The sequence below is a fragment of the Notothenia rossii genome, assembly GCF_949606895.1.
Source record: "Notothenia rossii genome assembly, chromosome: 5".
NCBI classification, from domain to species: domain Eukaryota; kingdom Metazoa; phylum Chordata; class Actinopteri; order Perciformes; family Nototheniidae; genus Notothenia; species Notothenia rossii.
Genome location: NC_136903.1, coordinates 74,156,116 through 74,181,402, shown reverse-complemented (window position 1 = coordinate 74,181,402; position 25,287 = coordinate 74,156,116). Strand labels below are relative to the sequence as shown.

Sequence of the window (25,287 nt, the reverse complement as noted above, 5' to 3'; positions counted from 1 at the left end):
TGTTCTTGGTAATGGGTTAAAACAATAGACTATAGGTTAAAACGTAACAATAAAGCATTAATTAAGTAGTCTTTTTGTTTAACCATTAGGTTCAACCTGTAAACCCTTTTAGAAAGTAAGATCATTTACTAAGCCTTTTTAGTGTCAGATCACTTACAAAATGAACAAATAACCAGGCTCACTGATTTGAGTCTATTCTGTTGCCTTAGTGACCTTCACGTGATTAACGCATGCGGCATGTGACACCCTGTTTTAAGTGGGTCACCTTTTTATCGGTGAGGAGGTAACATTGCGGACATGCCACAGCAGCAACTCCGGATGTGAGGAGGAGAGCTCTGCTTCTTTCACTGTTGACTGGCGCCGTGACGGTAAGCAGGCAGCGGACGAGGATGCTCTGTTGTCTGGTGCGCACTCTCCTGTCTCCAGCTCTCCACGATCACCATGGAAGAGCTTAATTAATGCACAGGCTGTATGTGTCCCTCCTGCTACCGGAGCTGATGAATTTTACCCCGCTGTTTGAGACCGAACCTGCGTTTCTCGCCCTGGACCCGTGTTAACGAGCGGAGAGGACCTGAGTCATAAAGTCTTCGGATAAAAGGTACAGCACGGTGCGGTTTCTGCTCCACTGACTGAAGTTAGCCTCTTAGCATAGCTGCGTTTTCCTGCATGCAGGCAATGATGATAGCCTTTATTGTCAGAGGACAACCGTTATAATTAAATGGCCACTTTTCTCTCGACGCTGTCATGATTTATGGATTCAGAGGAGGAGATTCATCGCCCTGTCATGAACAATACACGTACATACATTTGAATGGAGTTTGATTTGGGCTGATACCGGGTTGGTACCTTTTTCCACAAACAGAGGTGGGCTCTCCGGTCATGTGGACTGTCCACTATATTAGCCATGAGAGTCAGAGCTTCTCTGATCCAGATTTGTTGTAATAAAGATGCTTTCTGCTGAGCAGCGAGGACCATCTGACGGCTGTGCGATGCTCAATTGTTCACTATGAGCGCCCGGAGTCAGCCTGTCATTTCACATCATTTTTGGGGGGGATTTTACCATTTCCTACCTTGGTGGCGTCCAAGGAGAATTACGAGGACGCTTGATGATGGTTACTTTGTCACGAATCGCTCATGGAAATGTCAGTGTTCATTTTCATCACGGGTGCACGGTCGACGTTGTCGATGCAGCAGTGAAATTAAAATTCCAAAAATAAGCGCATTTGGTAGGCATTGTTCATAAATCGAGCTCACTAGCCTCGGCTACATGAAGACACCATCGTAGCATAAAGGAAATGAAAAGCTGGCTGAATTCACTACATGATGTGCAGTCTTACATCACAGTAACACACATATCATATTTTCTCTTTGCAATATGAAGATGAATTCTTCTTGGAGCATCACTGCAATGTGACCTTTTCTGTTCCTTCCTCTGCGGGGCCTGCTCAGCAGTTCAAGGACTTACACAACTGATGTGACCAAGAGATGCCTGAGAGTGGCAGGGCTGCATTTAAAGCTTAATTTCCCTTTTGACATCTGCATATTATCTGCTTATATTTTCCCCTGGTATATGTTCAGATTTAGGAAATGTTGGATTAAATACATTTAAAAATGTAATGGCATCACCAGAACCAGGCCAACCTGTTATTTCTTGTTGAACGGTCATCAGCTTCAGTGGCACATTTCATAATTTTCACTGTTTATGAAAACAAACAAGACACATTACAAGTGAAGTGACCTTATTGAATTATCTAGGTTGCATCCTTAAAGAGACTGGAGCAGTTCAATGAGCTGTCCGACTTATTTTCTTTATTCTGCCATATTTGATATGTGAAGGTTTGTGATCATACCATCAGTTATGTCTAAGCTAAACTAAAACGTTGTTACATAAGTTGTAGCTTAGTATTTTTTTTATATACCAATATGAATTACCCCTGCCTTCATCTTTTTACTTCACTATACTCCTATTGCTTTTGAGACCCTTTGGACCATCTAATGTATTTTATACCTTCTCAGTGCACCTCTGCAGCACAAGCACTGCTGGGAGAGACATATTTCGATTCAGCTCCATCTTCTAATAGAAACATTACAGTTTGCGCTGGATTAATTTACTTACTTACTTACTTACTTAGTAACTTGAATAAAGAAAACATATTTGATAAAGGCAAGTCAAGCTGTATTAGATAGCACATGTATACAAGGCTTTACACACAGATTTAAAAAAAGAAAGGAGAGAAAAGAAGAAGGGACAAGATAGGAAGAAGAGATAGCCACTTAATCAACATTATTTGAATGATTTACACAACAAGCATCCAGTAGGTCTCAAATGATTATATTACAACCAATGTATTGCATAAGGAGGCCTGTTAAAGCATTTGGGGCCACACAATCTAAAGGCAGCTTTATCAGACATTGAACTGACATAATGAACTGAAATATTGGGAATAACTGAAAGCGTTATAAACACGAAAAACAACCTTAAAGTGTGTTGTATTGCATTATGCAAGTTGATGTACTATAGTGATTTGAAGACAAGCAATATCAATTAGTCTTTATTGTTGTAAAACATATTGTTGTGAAATATACTGATGATTTTCTCCCCTTTTTCTCCTTCTCAGAGGCAAACTATGCCAGCAGCACCAGAGTCGCTCCCCCTGGTGACGTGCCAGCTCATTGGTCAGACTGCTCTGCCCTCCTCTAGCCACCCCTTCTACCCTGGCAGATCCATGCTGCTGGATGCTCCTCACAGAGCCACGCCCACACCATGAGCGCCAACGGGCCCGCCCCGGACCCAGCCCCCGTGGCCCCAGAGGCCCCTCCTGCCTCTACCCCTGCCCCTGCTGTGGCCCCTGCCCCAGCCCCTGTGGCACCCCCCGCACCTGTTGCCCTGCCTGCCCCAGCGTCCACTACCATCCCGGTAGGTGCGTTGGCACAGAAGAAGCGGCAGCAGTATGCCAAAAGCAAGAAACAGGGCAGTAACGCCAACAGCAGGCCCCCGAGGGCTCTGTTCTGCCTCAAACTCAACAACCCCATACGCAGGGCCTGCATCAGCCTGGTGGAGTGGAAGTATCCTTAACTGCGGCTTAGTGTGGGGCTGGGTGCATGTCTGTGTGGAGATTTGAACAAAGACCACCTGTTCACAGAGCTCAGATTAAGTTGATACATCGATAAGATTGGAAAGCTAATTGGAACCTTTTTGGTTAGCCGATTAATCTTTCAAGGAAAAACACTAAGCTTTATCTGGTTCAATGTGAGACTTGTTTCGTTTGTGTCTGTGGAGATTGGATGTCTTTGGGTTTTGGCCTGTTGGTTGGACACCAAGTGAAATGAGTCTTGAGTTAAACCAGAGCTAATCTTCCAGGATATCATCTGAACCTCTAATTCAAACAACGCTTTCACTAGGTGCCTTATGGTTTTTACTTTCTTTTGTTCATTTGTTCTTGAACCCATATCCATAGAATAGTGAGGAAGAGCTTAACTGAATGCATTAAACCAATACTGAGCATTTCTGTTTGCTCACATTTTATTTTTGCTTTAAAGATCTATCGAATTACAACTTTAAAGTTAACCTTGCAACCCTTACGGCCACGATGCAGCTGTGTGTCTGGTGGGTTTGTTGCTTCAGCAGATGTTGATATCACAAAATCCATCAGATGTCATAAAGGAGATTGCCTAATGTGAATGGCAAAGAAATATTTCATAATCCGCCTTTGTGTTCCTGTCAAAAAAAAAGGTCAATAGGGATTTAACATCAGCACTCTTTGTGCAATGTAACTGTGCCTGTATCAGCAGTCCAAGTTGTTCTACATGGACTGCATGCAGCAGTGCAGCAGTGTGTTTGTTTTTCTAAAAGTTGTTAATTGAAATATCCTGTCAGTGATCAAAGGAGTGTGAAGAATTGACCATAAGATTAAAACATATTTGTCTACAGAAAGATATAAAGCAATGTAGTTTGGTTGGTTGTTTTAACCAATAATCTATTTTCATGAAGTTGTGCATCAGGACAACGTTTTATTTTTATATTTTACAGATTTTGTGCTTTGATTTATTACAAATTTTAAGATGGAAATTGTTTCTTGGTTTCATCTGGCTAATATGGTAAATCTGCAGATTGAGATATTTTTCGAGAAATACGGATCAAATCATTTAGGAGAAGAATATATCACACATAATAATAACTTCACATGTTGTACCATAGTATTTCTTACCGTTTAATAAATCATTTTCGTGTTTTCCTTAACCTTTTTCCTCAGGCCATTTGATATCTTTATATTAATTGCTATTTTTGCCAACTGTATGGCCTTAGCTGTGTATGTACCCTTCCCAGCAGATGATTCCAACTCCACAAACCATGACCTGGTGAGTAGTTTCTACATCACTGTAATAATCTGTTTATTCATTTGGTGCCTGTTGTTCATTGCTGCTACTCAGACTAAAGACTGATTGGTAATGCTCTGCATAATTTTCAGATGAACTCAATGAGTGGAGACCGTGATGGATGGCTTGAATGAATGACTGTTATCAGTTGCGATGTTTGTGATATGTTTGGAAGACAATCTTACAGTAGTTAGATCCTAAAATATACAACCAAATGCTACTTCATAATCCTCTTTCCGTTGACAAAGCTTGATTTTATCCCTCTTTCGAGATGCTGCATACAGATTGTATCTTCAGTATATTGCTTTATGGTGCAGATATGCTGCTGTGCCTATACACAGAAACACTTTGACAACTACCCTCATTGGTGCTTTATCATGTCATAGTTTCCCTGTACTGAGGTTTTATTCAGCTTTCTATTTTTAGCATTTATCGTCATTGCACCACTCTGTGCACCTTGTGCATTTATGTCTGTGTGATGAATTATGGGTGATGTAGTGTTGTAAGCATTGTTCCACAGCTGGGGATGAGTGCACTCTCCAAAAGCCAGACAAACACACAGAATGTGGTCCTTATGAGCAGTATGCAGCTGTAGTGTTCAATGATTCATGTGCAGTTTATTCAGTGTAGACGTTTGAATGTTCTTGAAAGCTTCGTCTGAGAGCAGGACCATGTTAGAGAAATGATTCCAGCCTGCTGTAAAATACCAACCAGAGTGTTTCTCTGAATGTTACGCTGCTCAACCTGCTGTTAGCTACAGCTTCAGTAAAAAGTGTGTCTGGTCTACTTTAAAGAAGTAATGTGTCCTGCTTCTGATGTGGGTGATCTCAGGGTGTTTGTTTACACAGAGGTTGTGCATCAGGGGGAAAGTGGGCCACCTGGGACATTAAAGTGTATGATAAAGTATCATGTACAGTACAGTGTGTTGTCAGGGTTTGCTTGGGAGTGGAAGTAGAAGAGTTGGATTGTCCTAATGGGGTCAAGAGGCAGAAACTTGAACGAGAAGTATGGAACTAGAATCTGGAAAACAGCTTTAGAGACTGGTAGGACACTGCATCTTGCGTCCCTAATGTGAATCAAAGACTATTTTAATACTGCACTAGAGTAGTGACACACACACCAGCTGTCTTTTTCTTTTTGCTTTACGGATGTAGCAACTCCATTGAGCTAAACAGCATTCAGCGACAGATGCCACTCACCAAAGTGTGTCCAGGCCTCAGACTGATAATGAACCATGTGTGTTAGCGTTGACAGTAGCTTTTTTTATACTCGTAACTGACGTATAGCCTCTACCTTCGGGACCTTTTATAGATTTGCAACGCAATCATTATGGAGCCTAACTGCAGTGTTAATAAATCCTGAGCACTCTCAGGAGGCCTGGGAGCGTTTCAATATTCACTCCAGGGATAACTAAATGCCATCAAACTTAATAACTAACATTGCTTGGAAATAATCTACGTTCCACTTCTAATCTGATCTAATATAATGCCACGGAATATTTTGTAATATGTCTGTTGTCTCAACCTGTTGAGGCTTCGCTGTTTAGTATTTGTCACTGGAGTTTATATGTCTCTGTAAACACAAATGTCCGATTGGATTCAGGGATGCACCCATTAAGAAATGCTATAATTTTGTGTTTTATCTCTCACACGGTCCAGAACTGAGCTTCATCCTTGATAAGGCTCACATGCAAGTAGAGATGGTAAAACATGTTAATGCTAATGAATTATAATTTCATTGCTTTTTCAGTGGGGCTAAAGTTCAAATGCACAACTGCCTCCTTTATGGATTCTTGTCTGCACTATATGTGTTTTTGCTGATCCTTATTCTGATACTTGTCTATTGCTTGCACAAAACTTTGGTTGAATCCTGCAGTGTCAACAATAAATCAGATACCAGAGAGCAAATAATGCAATATTTCCCTTTTCAGCAGAGGCTGAACAATAGAATACTTTGTCGGGCAGGTGTGCCAGCTTGGCCTTAGTTGTTCTACAGAACTCACACTGTAGTCACAGGAGGAGCGCTACAGGCAAAAGTGCTGAGCTAGTTTTGCAAAAGCAGCCAGCAGGTAAGGCTGTCGGGAAGATTGCCATCTCACACCGCTCTGCTCCGCAGCCTCACAGGTGGACTGATATGAAACCTGAGGTGGGGTGCTGAGAGGCCTGATGTGTAAAGCAAGGATCACATTATATCACAAGGCTGCTGAGCTCAGCTGCTTTTCACTGAGTAATACATTCAGAAGTGGTGTAACTTTCAGCACCAAGAGAAACAGAAACCTTAAAACAGACAAGCTTACTTCTAGACTCATGGATATGTAGACAGTTTACTTAGTGCGTTCTCATTTAACCTTAACTCTTGAAAGGTAAAACTACTGCATCTGTTCCTCTCCTTGTGCTACACTGTCCACATTGAGTCTATATGTGCTGCAGAGATGCTTTGGGTTAGAACTGTGCAATGCTGCAAAGTCACAGAGGCCTAAATAGCATGAGTCTGCTCGTCTTGTTAGTAAAGCTTGGTTAAATGCAGCAGCTCATTATAAATAGAAAGCAATTTCCTCCTCGGGCTGAACACAGGGCAAAAGATTGGGGTCCTGCTAACACCAGGAGGCACAAGTGAGTAACAGGATGTAGCGAGCTCACACACAGCCACGTAAGAAAACAAACCCTGTCCGGAACTCAGTAACTTCCCCAATATTATCCTGCTAAGCTTTCTCCCTTCTTGCTCTTCATTTGTTTAGTCATAAGACACACAGCCCATTCTGCATGTGACTGTGTCTCCTCTGCACCCACCTTGTCTAGGGGACAGAAAAAAGTCTGCCTTCACTTTAAGGTCACTTCTAACTTATCTATCTGAAACTCAACACCCCGGGCAGCTCCTGCTGAAGGTAGCTGAGCAAAACAATGACCTTTTCGTGAAGAATATGATTCATACATCTCATCCTTCTGAAGGCAATACAGCGAATTGCGTACGGTATCATGAAATGTTTGCCCATACCACAGTAATTGCATAACTCTGGAGCCGCAGAGATATTTATTTTACTGGGGACAAAAGGACACAAGCATGTAAAGACAAAAATGTCCTTCCACAAACCAATTCAGAGGTCATTTGGAAACCAGCAGAGAATGCACAGCTTTAATCTGTTTCACATTAGGATGCTTTAACACTTCAGGATTTTTTAAATTCATGAATCACTTTGATAAATATTTTTTAAATATGATTGAATGCTAATGACTAAGCGTGTGTAGACATTTGGCTCAGATTGCACAAAAGGTAGTGCTATGATATTGGTTGTTACAAGACATCTTTTATACTCAGATTGTTTGCAAATGGTGGCATGTTCTTCATACTATGACAGCTTTCCTACATTTAAAATAAAAAAAAGGATATTATTTTGCTACATTTGCTGCAACAACTAGCTCAAGTGGTTGAGACAAGAAGAGGTGATGGGGTGGGAGACGGTCATTGTAAACCACTGTCCCCCCTGTTTAAGATGAACAAGTGCAGCTTGTTTAGAATAATGACAGTTACATGCCTGTCATCCCCCAGTAATTGAATGTAGTGTTATTGTGTTTTATACTGTGACACACAACCAGACAGCACATCTTTTCTAATGCCATCTTTAATTGAGATGGCAGGCTTTGTACAAATGTTCCACTCATTTTACGACTTGATTATCTTGCAGTTTTACTAAATGCTTTGTGCAAGTGAAAGATCAATGGATTCAACAGAATGAAACTATGTTGAGTAGTAAGTCTTTTTTAAACATCAAGTCCTAAAGTTTAAACCACAGTTTTATCCTCAAAAGTTACCCTTGCCTGATGCCATAGTGCAACATGAAAGGTATTCCTGTTCTTGCGAGATACATTAAAAGCCCATTTAACATAAAATTGCTCTTAGCTTTAGGAGAATAGCTGTATTTTAATTTTAAATGAATACTTGCTATAGTTTATCAGCTCCATCTAGGTCAGCAGTCTGCAGTTCCAATCTGGTTCAAATGCACTGCAGTTTAACTAATCACATGGATCTATCTGCATTCACCCCCTAACACTTACATTGACAGTCAGTTCACTCATTCACAATTTAGCAGCGACTTCAATGAACTCTCAGGCCTGTTACACGACAAGACAAATGCCACACTAAAGTAAAGTGTTGTTATATATATATATATATATATATATATATATATATATATATATATATATGTTATACTGTAGTTGTGAAATTCACATACTGTGTACTACAAAATGAGCAACTACGATGCAAATACATACTAACAACCATCACAGTGCCAAACTTGTGACTGGCAGCCAATGCCTTTTGACTGATCACAGCCACCAAGAGCTTCGGTGTGACAACTAAAGGGCATGTGCCAGATTGTAGTGGTTTATGTCAGATTATCAGAGGCACCATACTGTGAAGTCTTCTGTCTTATCTGATAATACTGTAGGTGCATCAATGATTTCCTTCATGTTACTTTTTCAAACTATTTGAAAGATGCAGATTACGTTCCCCATTTTGCACACGTACTATACATGCGCACTTTGTATTTGTTATTCTCTTGTTTTGAATCGCCTTATAGCAAACATGATATAAAATCCTTTAGCCACTGATGTTGCTGATTGCTACAGTCTTTGTTTTGATGTAGTAATCGTAGCCTGTGGTTCTAGTCTACGCTCTGGGAGTTGATGACATGCATTTCCATGAGGAGTGCTTTATGTGCCAATGTTGTGGCTGCGCGTGTAAAGAATATTGTACATTTGTATGTGGGTGACGAATGAAGCAGTTGGTGGTAGGTGTGTGGGTTTTGCAGTAAAAATCAGTGACTTTCTAAAAAATTTGTTTTTATTATTCGGGGTAAAGTTCCTTACCTTGGTAGTGACGCCACTGGCCTAATTGCATCTGTAACCTAAGCCTAACCATACCTGCATTTCAAGGTGATGCGTAAAAATACATTTAACTTTGGACATTTGTGTGAAACAAGTGTCTCTTGTTTTTCTTTTCCAAATCATGCTCATGTTCATTTGCATTTAAAGCTACAGATACAGAATCAGCCCTTTTGAAAGAGGCCTGAAACAGAGGGGTTTATGGGATGCTACAATGCATGATCTGTTTGGTATTTCGAGTCAACACTTCAGAGACATGTTTTGTATATATCTGAGACCTATAATATATTGATGAAAAACAGTATGATTAAGAGTATCAATACCATCAAATCGTTCAGACAAAAAAGTAGCTCTGTCTATAGACTGTGAGGATAATAAAGGATGGAAAGGAAATAAAGTATGGAGAATCAGTCCTGCTGAAACCATCCCTGTGCAGTTTCTGGCCTCTCATCTTCCTCTCTGCTCTTCATCTCATCCTGACATGAAACAGTCATTAGGTTTAGTGGTAATTCAGCTCAGACATCTTTTCAAATTAGCTAATGTGAATCTAGAACGTCAGGACTGTGTATGTAAGCATTTCGTATACACTTCCTGGAACCCTGTATGCGGGTCTGTGTGTGCAGCATTGGGAAGTGTGTGGTTCTTTCAGGATGTGTGTGTGTGTGTGTGTGTGTGTGTGTGTGTGTGTGTGTTTGTGTGCGTGCGTGCGTAATGGCTGGCACAATCAGCAACGTCTGGACTGTGGACTCCCATAGAGATGATGGTAGAAGTATGTGTTTAGTCACTTAATGTAACTGCTCATTTGGCGCTCACACTAGCACTGTCCCTGCTTGCTATCTTGAATGTGTATTTCTGCATGTGTGTGCAAGTGTGTGTGTAAGAATGTGCAAGAGAGAGCAAAGAGGAAATGAGAGCAGTGTTAGCTTTGTGTGGATACAGCAAGTGCAGCCATGATTAAGTGCAACAGCTGAGCATGTGCGTCAAATGGGCCTTCTTAAAGGAGAATCACAGACGATTTCTATGAACCAAATATATATATATTTTTTTTACTTTGCAGACTTTTCCAATCTGTGTATGTGAGGGAGACTGAAGTCGACAGAGTGAGAGCAATGAATTTAGCATGCGAGGCCTGATAACTGAGTATGACACCAAATCATAATGGGAAGAGTTGTTGAAGAGACAATAAAGAAAACCTGCAAACCCAAATATAGCAGTGGAGGTACATGTTAGCTACAGTTATCTTCCTTTCCTTATCATGGCATGCGGATATTATAATAAGACAGATACTGAATTGAATGCATTGAGTCAGTAATCCAATATTTTTTTGTGTAAGCAGCATATTTGAAAGTCTTGTTCAATGCATGCTTGGGCCAAAAGCTACAAGGGAGGAATTTCAATAAAAGTGAAGAGCCGAGCTGATTGGTTGACGTGCAGCGTTGAGCTGAAGAGCTGAACTTTGTCTTCTGGGATCTTACTTCAATTTCCTGAGTTTTGATTTGGTTTTCATGCCATATATCATATTGTCTTCCTTACATAAAGTGTGTGTGTTTATGTGTTTGTCTATATTTGTAATAGAGAAAATAGTGTGTAAGCTTGACTGAAATGGAAATTCATGAGAAAGCTTTATTCCCCCTGAGGTGATGCATTCAGGTCCATTACCTCCCTCTTCTCTTCACTGCAGTCACATGACCTCAGCAGATTGAATTATATTGGCTCCTCTGCACAGGTCGCTTTAAAATATGTTTAATGTAGTAATAAAGCTGCAGCATTTTTCTAACTGAGAACATTTGGATTCTACGACTACATCAATTGTGTAGATCGTGTTACTTATAGGGCCAAACTTAGCAATACATCACAGAGCTTATGCAAGAAATATTCAGTGTGATGTCTTCTTTCTTTGTGAAGATACTGGTAGTGTGGGTATACTTAAGATGACCTGCACATGTAGTGTTTTTCTTGGCAGTGTGACATCCACATCCTCACACTACTCCTGCCCACCCCCACAGTACTTCACATACCACCCACAAATACACGTGTATGTAGATATACATTTATATATATATAAACACGTGGATCATCATGACATTAGAACAGATGAGGTATATATCACATTTTATTTTGTCATGTAATTGCTGGATTTCAAGACATTTCTCTGCTCTTTTTTATCTTTTATTATTGAATTTAGTCAGAAGTTTAAAAGATTTGAAAATTGAACAATGAAATTCAATGTAGAGACATGCATAATCACAGTCTATTTCCTGTTAAGAACTACCAGGAAATGATATGCAAACGGTAATAAAATGTCAAATTCTTGAAAGTAGGATCAGCTGTTATGGTAATGCAACCGGCCTTAAGATTAACACAAACCAAATGCATAACACACACAAAAACATGCATCCCAACATAGCCTGCACACTCAAACACATGTATTTACTGTGCAAACCTGCAGGAGTAGGCGGTGAAGAAGCACTAAATGCCTGGTGTGGCTGGATAGCACTGACTGATCTCTACAGACAGGGGAAGGAAAGAGAGTTAGCGAAGGAAATGAGAGCACATGGGGGAGGGAGAATGATGTGGAAAGTCCTACAGAATATACGTCTGCTTATTGTGTGCAGGATCAGATCCAAAATGACATTATAACGTTTCTGTGGCACTCTGAGGTCTGCTCTCAAACTGTCCCGTGGCTGCCAGCTGCACAGTGCACGTCATGGTCTCTCTGTGTGTTGGTTGTATGTGCTGACTGTGTGGACTCTCCGCTGCACTATATATGGTTTTTGTTGACATTGGTATTATAGCTCGTAATTTGTTGTGTTTGCTCTGCTTGTAAGCGCTCTGGTCGCACACAGATATCAAACATGCATGATGTCACTGTGACTCATGGGAATATGGCCTCGCCACCACACGCTCAGATGTGGCTTTTCTTACACGCACATGTAGCAACACTCAGGTGATCATGTAATAAGAAAATAAGAAATACATGTTACAGGCTGCAGAATGCATTTGTTAGCATAAATTAGAGCTGCAGCAATAAGTTTAATGTATTGAATTTCACCTTAAAACTTTGAGACATTTATTTTAAGAAATTACAGAAATGATCTGCTTTTCAACTTCAGATTTGTCATCTGCTCTGAACTGCTCTGTTTTTGGTTTGGACTGTTGGATTGCAGAAAACTAGAATTACATCAGTTAGTGCTTTGTAAAATTGCAATAAACATCTTTCACTGACATTTATAGAACAGAAATATTATTTACAAAATACTCAATAATGAAAATAGTCTAGTTGCAGCCCCAACTAATATACTGTATTACTGTATTGGCATTATCGTTTTTATCATCCTCATTTTTCCAATTCACTGTCGTGCCCTTAATGAGATATATATTTAATGGCTGCAGGCCTCTTTCAAATGTTGTCATGACTTACTGTCCTACCTACTTTAAATTATTAATGTGTTTTGTTTTTTAAGCACAATCTGAATATTTTAAGTTGATTATTTTAGTCTTTTCTGTACACAAAATAACTCTGTGTTGTATAGATTACATTGACCTGGCTGATATAAAGGACCGGGACATATCTGGTTAGGAAGCAATCATGAACATTATGGAGAGTGTTTCATGTTCAATGTATTTTCATATCTTGAATCAAAAATATTCAACATTGTGATTAGTTTTCGTGTATCACAGGAGGCTGCAGTTTTAAACAGACTTTATGTAGATGATACAATATAATGTATAAATAAACAAGAAAAAGGTGTCGTCTTGTATTTTCATGACGCCATTTCCACCGTTTATTAGTGTGCACAAAATGTAATTGGTGCTTTGTGTGTGTAGTCTGGAAGAAGATAAACGGAGCCTCATGGGCATTGCACAAAGGCCCATCTGAATTCTTAATAGGTTTACATTGCTTATGTCCGCATGGCTCAGTCATATGGCCAGTTATGTAGAAGAATGCATGGTTGGGCGGGTTAGCCTCCTTTGTCCTATGGTGATGTGAGTGTGTGAGATGAACTGAGATGTGCATGAACACAAGAATGTCTCCCTGTTGCAGGGGAGGGTCTGCAGTGCTGTGGGCGTTGAGGACGGACATGTATAATGGCGTGTTGTTTCCTGCTCTGCATGAATTTATAATGTGCTGTTAGCGTGCATTTGAATACATAAGCATGTGCTGTATACTGAAGGACTGCCTGTGTTAGCGCTTGTTGTATTATGTTGTTTGTGTATACAGAAAATAAGCAAGTGATGTAAACACATAAACTGCTTATTGTTTCATATACTGTATGAGAAAAGAGAATATACTACTGTAAGTCTCTTTTCAGCACAAATAAACTGGGATGAGTCATAGATATTTATGGTCATTCCCAAAGGCTTCGTTTTTCACTCTTTCTCTTTCTGTGGCTCTCCCTCGTTCTTTTTCTGCTTGCAGTTTAACATGCTGATGATTGAATACATTGCTGGTTAATTGAGAGGGAATGGTTATCAGTTGCTATTATATTCAATATGCTTTCTCGAACCAGGAAGTGGCAATTTGCATAAATGAATTGTGGCTTGGAAAGCTAAATCTGTTCTGACAAAGAATTTCTGCTTTCCATATTTGCTCAATTATTACTCAATTACTGACCAAACACGAGAAAGAAACATGTAATTCTTAAGATCTTTGGAAGGCGAAGAAAAGGCTCAATCATTTTAGTTTATTTTTGGAATGAATCCTCATTTTTACCAAACGTTTCCTGCAGCAGCTGTTAGGTCCTTTTTGTTCAAGAAATACTTGTCATTGTTCACATTTCTCTCCATCACTTCCTTTCCATCCCTGTTGGTATGCATCTTTCTGTTCTCTGTGCTCCCTGAGGCCTAAGCATGCTCCGGCACAGAGGCAGCAGCCACAAGCTTAACTCAACCTTTTACTTCAGTAACAAAGAGGCTCGTGTCTCCTATTCTGGGCTAAGTGCTTCTCACAATCCGCAGTAAACTGTTGGGAAAACGAGACCCGCAGCCCAAAGCGTTGATGGTGTCTGCAGAGAACACACGGATTAAGGACTCTCTTAAGTGGAAGAAGTTTTATTTATATATATATATATATATATTGTATATTTGTGTGTGTATAATAAGAACCCTTGCTCTTCCCATGTGAAAAGTCAAATGGCAGTTTGTATTGAGAGACGTATACTGTACCAGCTTGCGTGCAGAGTTTACGTTGACCTGTCTCATGCATAAAGGATGCCTCTCTCTGGTTTCATATCTCCAGAGAGGTCCCAGGACTGTCCTAAATAAGACGAGTCACCCTGTGGCTGCGTGTCCACCATCAACCTCTCACACATCCCTGTGCACTAACATGCACACCCTCCTTTTATCTAGCAACGTGGGCCTCTGTAGTAAGCCACACTCCTAATCGACCTCAACCTGATGGCTTTATGTTCTCGTGTTCTCTCTGTCTTTGAAACAACCGCAGAGAGGCGTAATGCTGAGTTACATCACTGGTTCCAGTACATACTGTCTAAAAACAAAAGTGTGTTTGACCTTTTTTTCTTTTATTCTCTCGGATATATCCATACAGGGAGGGAGATTTTTGACCGGATGTTCAGTTTAGTGAATCTCTGTTCTTCACCATATAGTCCTATTTGTGCTTTTTCTTTTGGTTATTCTACAATTTTGAGTTGCAAAAGATAACCGTCTGACAAGGCCTATGCAAAGCCAAGCATCTTTTACCTTTTCTAGCATATTTTCAATAAATCTCCCTAGCTTAAACCAAAGAAACATAACTGTGCAGGCTCAAAAAGTTCATCAGTGGTCAGCTGTATGCCACTTTTTTCCTTGTGGTCTGTTCAATAGCAAAACAAATGAATTGACCCAAAAGGCGAAACAGCTTCATTGTAATTTGGAGGTTAAAACGCTAAACAAAAAAACACTGATGTTCCTCCCTTTCTTTCCTGGCTTGAAATATTATCGTGTAACTGAAGGTTTCTCTTGTTGTCATGGCTATTAAAGTCTTCTGTGAATATTTGCTGAGACATTTTCGGAAAGTGTGAGAACCGAATCAGATCAGAATGAGGTCGAGACAAGGTGAGATTTGGCTGCTCTGGTTAAACAATTATGTTTTCTCTTTTTGAATTGATTGTACTTTGAAATGTAAATCACTCGTAAAACCAGTCATCCTCCTTTTCTTGGGCTCAGCCTGCTTCACTAGCTCTTCCACTAAATACCATATTTGTTGAAGCCTTCCTCATTGTAGCCATGTGAGTGACTGGCATTTGGGAAACAACATGCAACTCTTCTATTTTGGTTCGGTTTGATGCATTCAAATGCTATGTTAATATCACATTGTGTTACGGATTGAACAAACATGGTAATGTTTTCGATAATGGCACACAATTAACAGCATTATTTTGCACATTTTTCACTCCCGTTTGTAAAGTTGCTTTGTCTTTTCTCTTTCGGTACATTCATGAATACTACAGAGCTGGATTTAAATGTTTACACCAAATGTTTGTATGTTTGTGTCTGTATGCTGCTGTATTTGTGCTTCAGTGTTTGTTCCTGTGTGCATGTTATTAATGCCATGCTTAATAATCCATCATATGTAGTTCCTATAAAAAATCTATTTTTCTTCTATTTTCTGTGTGTCTGCAGGAAACAGTCGAGTATGCCTTCCTCATCATTTTCACAATTGAGACCTTTCTGAAGATTATCGCTTATGGTTTGGTGATGCACCAAAACGCTTACGTGAGAAACGGTTGGAACATGCTGGATTTCGTCATTGTCGTCATAGGGTAAGTCATCGAGTTTAGATATTTCAATATACTGAATCTGAAAGTAAACAATGTATTTGATTAAAACTAGTTCCTGCTTCATTTGGCATCAAGCCAGCTGAACGATGTGTCGTAAATCATGAGGTTTTGTGATTTGCACATTGATCTCAGTTTGACAGCTGCCGTTGATAGTGTTTCTGAGAGGCAGTCAGTATTAAAGTGAAAGTTGCTTAAGCTTCTGTTCCAAGCGACCAAGTGCGAACAGAGACCCTCATACACCCACAGTGTATGACCCAGAAAAGACAGAGAGAATAAATCAGAGCTTTACCACCACTGGAGTGAGTCACCATCTCTCCATACTTCATCTCTTCTCCAACACTCCCTCTCCTCTCCTCTCCTCTCTTCTCCCACTCTCCCATCCTGCTTTGCGTTGTCTCTGCAGCTCTTTCTTATACTTCCCCCTTCCATTTTGATCTTGAACGTCATGCTTTACACTTCCCCACCTCAATCCCCCCCCTCTTCCTTATCCCGTGCACACTCTGCTCTCGTTATCTTCATCCTTATCGCAGCTTCTCTTTTTTTCTCCTCTATCTTCCTTCCTCTCTCTCCTCTCCTACACACAGTCCAGTGGGTAGCTGGGTCAAATCTCTGTCTGTATGCAGCATGCAGGGCTGATCTGCCATGCAGTCAAATGCAAAGACGTCTGCTATGGAGATCGACCGCTGCAGCTAAATCACTGAAATGACACATTGGAATAATACTGCCAGTATTCAAATATAGCTTTGTCAATATGGCTTTATAAATGTATGCCATAAGGTCAAGGTTCAGCCTACATTCAGCCTATCGGGAGGGGTTGGAGTTTCAGCTGTGCTTTTACTAGGGCTTGAATGCAGTTTTAAAAAAAATAATGCTCTTGTTAGAGAGAAATATGTTTAAATGCAAGTTAAATAAGACATGTAAGGTCTGATGTTACGATAAAAAGCCTTTTACTTTTAATCAAGAAAAGAGCCATACTCAAATGGAAAGATTTATTAAAACGATTTTCGTATTACATGTATAATAAAGAGGGTGTAAGAAATATAAAATGGCTCTGCAACAAAACAAATAGTAACAGTAAGGTCATGAAAACAAATATTTATTGAATTGAACTTACAAAAGTGAAATTTTTCATTTTGAGGGTGGATTAGTGGAGGTGAGTAATTATTATCAGATACGATTTTTCTTTACTTGTATCATTCCAGTTTATTTAAAGCTCTTAAAGGTGACCTATCATGCAAAATGCACTTTTGTACGTCTTTTTTACATGCATATGTGTCCCCGGTGTTCCAGGGAACTCACCAAGTGTCAGAAAACACAACCCTCTCTATTTTCCTCCATACCCAAATCTAAAAAAAAAAGGGGTTGCAACGGATCTGATACAGACTGATCCAGATTTGAACACTTCTATGATGTCACAGAAGTGGCGCTACGGCTATTGGGCCAACTCCACCAATCAGGAGGAGACATTCACGGAGATTGCCGTTCGAAAGCGCTGGAGACGCTGTAGTACATATGCCAGGCCTGTAGATGGTGCTGTTCTCACAGGATCAGCCTATGCAAAGACAGTGTTAAATTGAGCGAAATGAGGAATGGCTAAAATGCATGATCTCTTTGGTATTTTGAAAAATAAAAAGTATTAATATGCCTTATATAGGTATGGACCTACACTCTATTATTCAAATATAGCATGATAGTTCCACTTTAAACTAAACTAAATGATACTTTTTCATTAACAATTAATTACTGTATTTACTGAGATGGTACTCCAACTAAACTTTATGCAGTAGAAGGATTGTTCTAATCTTCTCTTCCTGAAAGCTGGTGAACATACAGTACCTAGTGTAGCAGACTACTCTACATTTCTACGTTACAACTTTGAACACTAATGTTGTGCACAAATATGTTTTTTTTTGTTTCGCCATGTACTCAGAACCATGAGTAAAAAAGAAAAGGATGTATAGTTTTTCAAGTTTTTTCATTATTTTCTGCAAAGCTTTTTAAAATCAATTAGCAGTTTTTTTAAACAGAAATTAATTAATTTTGAACCATTGGATGCCTAAAATAGAAGAAACGAATGAAAGAAGCTCCTCAAACACAGTAAGCGCTGTACACAAAGTGAATAATTGTAAAGTGATTTGTTGTTAACGGGTTGAACCGGTTTAAACCACTTGATGTGAGGATACACTTTGTTAACCTAAAAAAGCATTACATTCATGAGGCTGGATCTCCTTAGGAGTAGGAGGAGTAAAAAGGAGGTAAAAGGTGTCGATATGTTTTCCTTTGAACATGACTGGATGAGTAATGATACCCCGGTGGCACATGGGCAGTCTTGCAGCTGTGACTCAGTTCAACATAAGTCTGAGCAGACTGCGCTCACAGGCCCTCAGAACTCCTTCCCATCGGCAGCTCCATTCACCGCCTTTAGTGCACAGCTTTGATGTGATGTGTCCAGATGATTTCCCCTCTTGGCTAGGTGAGGAATGTCTGACTGACTGTGATGCAGTGACCTCTTTAAAGGTTTTTTCACTGCTTCCCTTTTTAGGCCACTTTTGAAAACATTATTTTGCCGTATCTATACTTTCATTGGCATAGATATTGAGACAAAAGGGGTAAAATACTGCTGTAATGCACTTTCAGCATCAGCCATGACTTTATATTGAAACAAAACGTGTGTTACAAACACTATGAATATGTGGAAGCTACTACTACAGTGTTAACTTCCCATTTTATATACTATTTATTAACATTATCAGTGCATTGTATTCAGCTTTCTCCGCTATAGCACTCTTGTAAACTCAAATGCATCCTGGTGATATCAGTATGGTTTGTGGGTGGCTGTAAAGTAAACTGATGACACATGCTACATTATAGTTTCACAGCTAAATGATGCTTTGAGGTATCCACAATTCAATTAAAACCCTTTCAGCCAGGAATTAATTTAAGCTTCAGATGTCTCAGAAGGTTTTGTAAATGTTTTCAGCCTATGGTATTATTATAGAGTCCCAGAATTACAATATATTATGTGCGAGAGAACTTCCTATTGGTTGATTCAGTAATTAGGTTACCACCCTAAAAGCTTGATTTATCAGCTGTTAAGCTAACCACAATTTATTAGCTGTGTCATGAGATACAATATGTTACAGTTAATACAATTAGTTAAGGAAGTAAATGTAAAGTAACTAAGTATGAATAAAAAGTTGTATTAATTAATAATTTATAATGGAAATGATTGAATGTGTGATTATGGATGATACAAAACAGTCTGTTTTCTTTGGTAATTCTTTATAATAAGGGTGCAAATCTTAAATTAATGAAGGATGTATTATGAATTCATGTCGTTCACCATTGACAAACCACCACTGGACCATGACAAAGTAGTTGCCGATTAATTTTCTGTCTGTAAACTAATTATCGATTAATAGACTGACTGAGCTCGGATACATATCAGCAAACACGTTGTTGTATGTCATACAGCATGTTTTCCTCAGCAGACTCATAGTGTGAGGTTTTTGTGTTCTCACAGACTCTTCAGTGTTGTCTTGGAGCTTTTGACCAAAGAAGATAAGGTAGAAGTTGAATTAGAAGGAGAAATCAACCATCCGTCAGGGCATGGTCACGCAGGAAAACCCGGAGGTGGATTCGATGTTAAAGCCCTTCGAGCCTTTCGTGTGCTGCGACCCCTGCGGCTGGTCTCAGGAGTTCCCAGTGAGTACTGAGCTGAACCCACACACAGACAACTCTTACCCAACACATACAGTTTACCACCTATTTTCTGTTCATATTGTTTAATGATCCTAGCCATTGATAGATAGTCCTTTTTAATAGTGAGTTTAAGGTTTATATATTATCAGTCCGGATGGAGATGGTTTTGAATGCAGGGCTTTTACTTTGGGTAGAGTATTTCATGGTAGTGTGCCATTAATACGTTTACTGAAGTAACAGATCTGAACACTTTTCCACCACTGCATATTTACAGTAATGGTGAATGTTGTGTACAAAATGTAGATTTCATATTTTAAAATGTAAACCATCATGATTGTATTTGCAGTAATCACAGGGATAGAGAGTGGTAGAAAGTAGAAGCAGCTGGATTGTATTACTGTGCAAAGTGCAGCCAAGCTCCATATAAAATGTCTCTTGTTCTGCCTTGCTTAGGTTTACAGGTGGTATTGAACTCCATCATTAAAGCCATGGTCCCTCTGCTCCACATTGCCCTCCTGGTGTTGTTTGTCATCATCATCTATGCTATTATTGGCCTGGAGCTTTTCATCGGTAAAATGCACGCAACCTGCTTTATTCCTGGCGTGGGTAAGCCCTCTTGATGAGTACCCCTTCTACTTTACACATCTCATATATATCTGCACATTTTACAGTCTTGCTAGAAAGTTGTTTGATTACTCCAAATACTCTGTGAGACCCCTGTTTAAAATAATCAAATATTTAAAAAACAGCAATTTCCCACAATTCTGATGATGCTCTCGTTCTATAGACACGATAGCAGAAGAGGAACCAGCTCCATGTGCGATCTCAGGGCACGGGCGCCAATGCCCCATCAACGGCAGCGTGTGCAGGGAAGGCTGGCACGGTCCAAACGGAGGCATCACCAACTTTGACAACTTCCTGTTTGCCATGCTCACAGTGTTTCAGTGTATCACCATGGAGGGCTGGACGGACGTGCTGTACTGGGTGAGTCTCTGCCTTCCCAGTCCAATATCATGTGACTGCCAGCCGGCTTCAGATCACATCAGACCAACATGTGACTGACATTGTGATGGTGACGCTGCTGAAAACGTCTTGAGGCAGCTCTTATCACTCTGATATGATTGATTGAATAAAAGATTGAATGCATCCAATAACTCACAATAAAAACAATAATATGCTGTCGTGCTACTTTTAATACTCCTGCATGATCTCTATTCTTCTTCATCTGAAGAAAAAGCTGTTCTATTTTTTCCTTTAACAGTTTGTTTCACTCTTTTCTTCCTCTCTTCCCACTCCTCTCCTTCCTCTGTGCCTATGCTTATTTCTCCAGATGAACGATGCTATGGGCTTAGAGCTTCCATGGGTTTACTTTGTCAGTCTTGTGATCTTCGGCTCCTTTTTCGTTCTTAACCTGGTTTTGGGTGTGTTGAGCGGGTAAGCACTTTCCTCTCTTTGCAAACAGAGACGTTCTGCCTGATGTCAGGCTGGAGGGTCTCTGCCCTTTGTGTTTCTGTCTGTTAATCGCCTACATTTGGCTCCTGTAGGTCAATGACGCCATCGGCTTCGGAACACCCTCTGTTTATTTTGTTACCCTGATCATACTGGGATCCTTTTTCGTGTTAAACCTTGTGTTAGGTGTGCTAAGTGGGTAAGAGGAAATTCGTGCAGTGGTTTTGGAGTGCAGTGTGCAAAGCGTGTGCAGTGTTTTTTTGTGCACTCTGGCACTGCTTACTATTGAGTTTTAGCCTATAAATAAGTAAGGCGGTGCTGCAGAGTCTTGGGATGTAAGGATCCTGAAAATCTTTATACAGAAATATTAAGATATTATACCCTGCTTTATCTATTCTGTGTTAAGACCACAAGATAAATTAATATTCTCTCTCAGGCGTTCTTCTCTGACATCTGTTGGCATAAAAAGAATCACGTCCTTTCCGCGGCAACTGCAAAGTGAGCGTTTCTTCTCCCTCCCCGTCCTCAAACCCACCCAACCTCCTGAGAGAGAAATTAATCTTATTCCTCGCCCTACACTCCCTCTGCACTCCTAAGCTCTCTCAAACCCCAGTTTGCTTCCCCAGCTCTGTGGAGTGGGGGGTGGGGTATTACAGTAGAATTAACTCTGGATGGTTGACCAGCCTGAAAACCCAGATTTCAAAAAATAAAAAATCCAACAAGGTTAACAGAATCATCAACACAGACACTTGCAGTCTCTTTCTTTAGATTGGCATAATTTATTGTTCAGCTTCCTAAATGCCTTGCTTTTTTAATTATCACAGTTTAATACATATTTCTCTCAGTAATGCTATATCCCAACATTCACTGAATATATTTACACACCGTCTTCGGGATCCCCACATATATTAGTTCCAACGGTCTTTGTTTTATATAATCTTTGAATTCAGATGCTGTGCAAATGTTTTGTGTGTCTTGAAACCATCTGTCCACCTAAATGCCTTTTCTGTATGATTAAGACGCTCGCCTGAAGGATACACTACTGTACTGTCGGGATCTAAATATAGTGTTGTGTTCGCTTTCAAAGGTGTACAACTCCCTCCAGTGGCTAGGGTTAAAACAAACACACAAGGCATTTAAAAGCTAGGATTTACGTATGTGAATATGTAGATAATATTTATTAAATGTAGTGTAAATATCATAATAATGCATATTGATTAATACAGGAAGGAAGACTGTTCCATTGCATGTTGAAAAACATAATTTTTTCCTGTGTGTGTTTTTTGGTCATTCATGCACTCTTTTGTATGTGTTCCTGTTTGGTCTGTGTGTCCCTCTGCAAACCCAGAGAGTTTTCCAAGGAGAGAGAAAAAGCCAAAGCCCGGGGAGACTTCCAGAAGCTGCGGGAGAAGCAGCAGTTGGAGGAGGATCTGAAGGGTTACTTGGACTGGATCACTCAGGCCGAGGACATCGACCCGGACAACGAGGATGAGGCCGATGAGACCAAGCGCAACCGTAAGCACCTTCTCCCATTCCTCACAGAAAACACTGCGCTAGCATCTCAAGAGCCCTTCAATACTACAAACTGATCGAGTCTGTTAGGGCCACATTGAGAAAATCTATCCCGCAGTTATTGGTGGGTTGTGAATGATTATTATATATAGCAGGGGTTTCCAACCTGGGGGGCGCGCGAAAGATCGCAGGGGGGGCGCGCCAAAGATCGCGGGGGGCGCCAAAAATCGCAGGGGGGGCGCGCCAAAGATCGCAGGGGGTGCGCCAGGCCTCAGATGATTTGAGGCCAAATATCATATTTAGATTTTTTATTTTAATTTTTTTACATATAATTGTAACGCAATACATGATTGTCACTAAAAGCCTTGTCTCTACATTACAATAACATATAACAAATAATTGATTAATTAATTTGAATACAAATTCAAGTTAATAGCTATTATAGGTATAAAAAGACAGAAATGTATCATTCTTGCTTTAATATAAATGTTTCTTCTGCCCGTAAAGTGTCCAAACCAGGCTTTTCTGGATAAGCGCGTTTTTAAAACATAGTCATTGTCCATGCCGGTTTCAGTTGGATCTTTTGATATTTTTTGCGATACTTCCAACAGGAGTTTGGGGGGGCTCTTGGGAAAAAAGGTTGGGAACCACTGATATATAAGTATATAGAGTATTTATATATAATAATGAAATGCATCAGTTTGTACACTAGAAATCTTTGATGTGTCATAGTTGGAGTTTTATTTTTTTAAAGTTGATAAGGTTGAGATAATGTTTCGATTTTTTAAGAGAAATATGTATCCCTTTATACTGTTTAAAACCAAACCAATGCTTGCATGCCTGTGTCTATTTAGTGTTAGAATACTCTATTCTTCTTATTGCTTTAGATAACTGGTCCATCATGTTTAGACATATCTAGCACAGAAACAGCAGATATTAGTAAACAAACCTACAATCTAAATCATTTGCTCGTATTTTAGCCCTACAATGTTGCTCCTCTTTTAACAATCATGTAAGAAGAAGTCCAACAGAGAGGACATCATTTCAACGAACGTTCTCCACCGACAGACGAAAGTAAAAACAATCCGTATTGAAAGTCTTACAGATTTGATGTTGGTCTGATTACGTTTTATTGGAAAGTCATCATGGGAATTGTAGGAAATTACTAAGTGAAGCAGAAATAGGTGAAGCCTGCTGATCGATCAAAGCTGCAGGTAAAAGGTCAGCTAATGTTACACATTTTATAATCTAATGATTTATTTACAATTCACGATGGAATTTCCCATAATGATGAAGAATATTTCAGCTGTACTCAGTGAGACTTTCCTCACTATGATCAAAGAACACATACATGTTCATACCAACATAACATAGATGCAAGAGGTGTTTGAAGCAGAGCGGTACAGACTGTTCTTATCTTCATGCTCGATGGCAGCCACTGATAGAAGTGGAGCACGCTGCGACTACCCTTACAGTTTATCTGAGAAGAGGAAAAAATATGTTACTTGAGCAGTAGAGAAACTCTTAATCCAAATCCTCTTTATATAAGCAGCGCATGATGCAGAACTTCAACATTATGCACCTTTAGTTTGAGTTGTACAATCTTTATTTTTTTACATTCTGTCTTCTCATTACGATCTCCCCCCTCATTTTTGAATGCACTCTGTTCATTTACTGTCGCCTCTCCCACCTGTCTTTTCCTCTAGTCATACTTGACATATAGAGTTAAAGTTTAGGCTCCCTAATCCGTGGAGGTTCTGTGTGACGGGGAGGCAGGTCCACACACCCATCCCGGCTTTTGGTGTCTGACGACGATACATGACGATCCCCGGCTAACACGTTGCCATGCAAATGCTTTACTTAGCATTGTGACATGTTAGCGCAGGGCCTCGTCACCTGCAGGCGCCTTCAGTGACTAACGGCTCTCCGTGTTGTTCTTCTGCCCTCCTCAGTGTTCCCAGCCCCCGTGGCTCCTGCTGCTCTTGTCATTGTCAGATATTGATATTTTGAATACTGTTGTTGTCCTGTGGTGCTTGTCTGCTCTGACCCATTTTGATAGCAGCCCATTCTCGCCCCCCATGTCCCTCTGCTGTGCCGTTGTGTCTGAATGCATGGGCTTGCATGCATTACACATGAAGGGGTGACTCTGGCTGACCTTACTGAGAAGAAGAAAGGAAGGTTTGGGTGGTTCAGCCAGTCGTCCGACACTCATGGTAAATCCTGTGGTTTCCCTCCAGTGTTCTCTTGCTTTTGTGTATGTGTGTGTATGTGAGTGTTTGATGCTCAAATGAATCTGCTACGGGAAAATGTGTCAATTTGACCAGAATCAGATCAGACTGTCTTCAGAATTTATTCTCTATTTATAATAATGTTTGGATAGATTGTTTGCCTTTTTATAAAAAACAAACTTGCCTTGATTAACCGGACAGACAGGAAAACCATTAACACAAAATATAACTAATAAAAACTTCATATTAGAACACAAATAAAAATACACCATCAACTAAAAGTGCCAGAGGATCACTGTTGCTGCTGCTGCTTCAAAAAACAAACATAATACTTTACAACTCTAATTCAAGTTATTA

The 25,287-nt window shown here is 39.9% G+C and overlaps 1 protein-coding gene across 1 annotated transcript in view; it reads left to right on the top strand.

Moving 5' to 3' along the window:
- Positions 1-286: 286 nt before the first annotated feature.
- Positions 287-25,287, top strand: part of LOC307038888 (voltage-dependent L-type calcium channel subunit alpha-1D-like) — a 51,136-nt gene continuing 26,135 nt past the window's right edge. The window contains 10 exon segments of the mRNA XM_079680562.1: positions 287-598; positions 2,619-3,066; positions 4,254-4,359; positions 15,882-16,021; positions 19,563-19,744; positions 20,195-20,347; positions 20,529-20,725; positions 21,072-21,175; positions 22,539-22,705; positions 24,841-24,915. Coding sequence (XP_079536688.1) covers positions 2,765-3,066; positions 4,254-4,359; positions 15,882-16,021; positions 19,563-19,744; positions 20,195-20,347; positions 20,529-20,725; positions 21,072-21,175; positions 22,539-22,705; positions 24,841-24,915 — 1,426 coding nt within the window. The 5' untranslated portion in view covers positions 287-598; positions 2,619-2,764.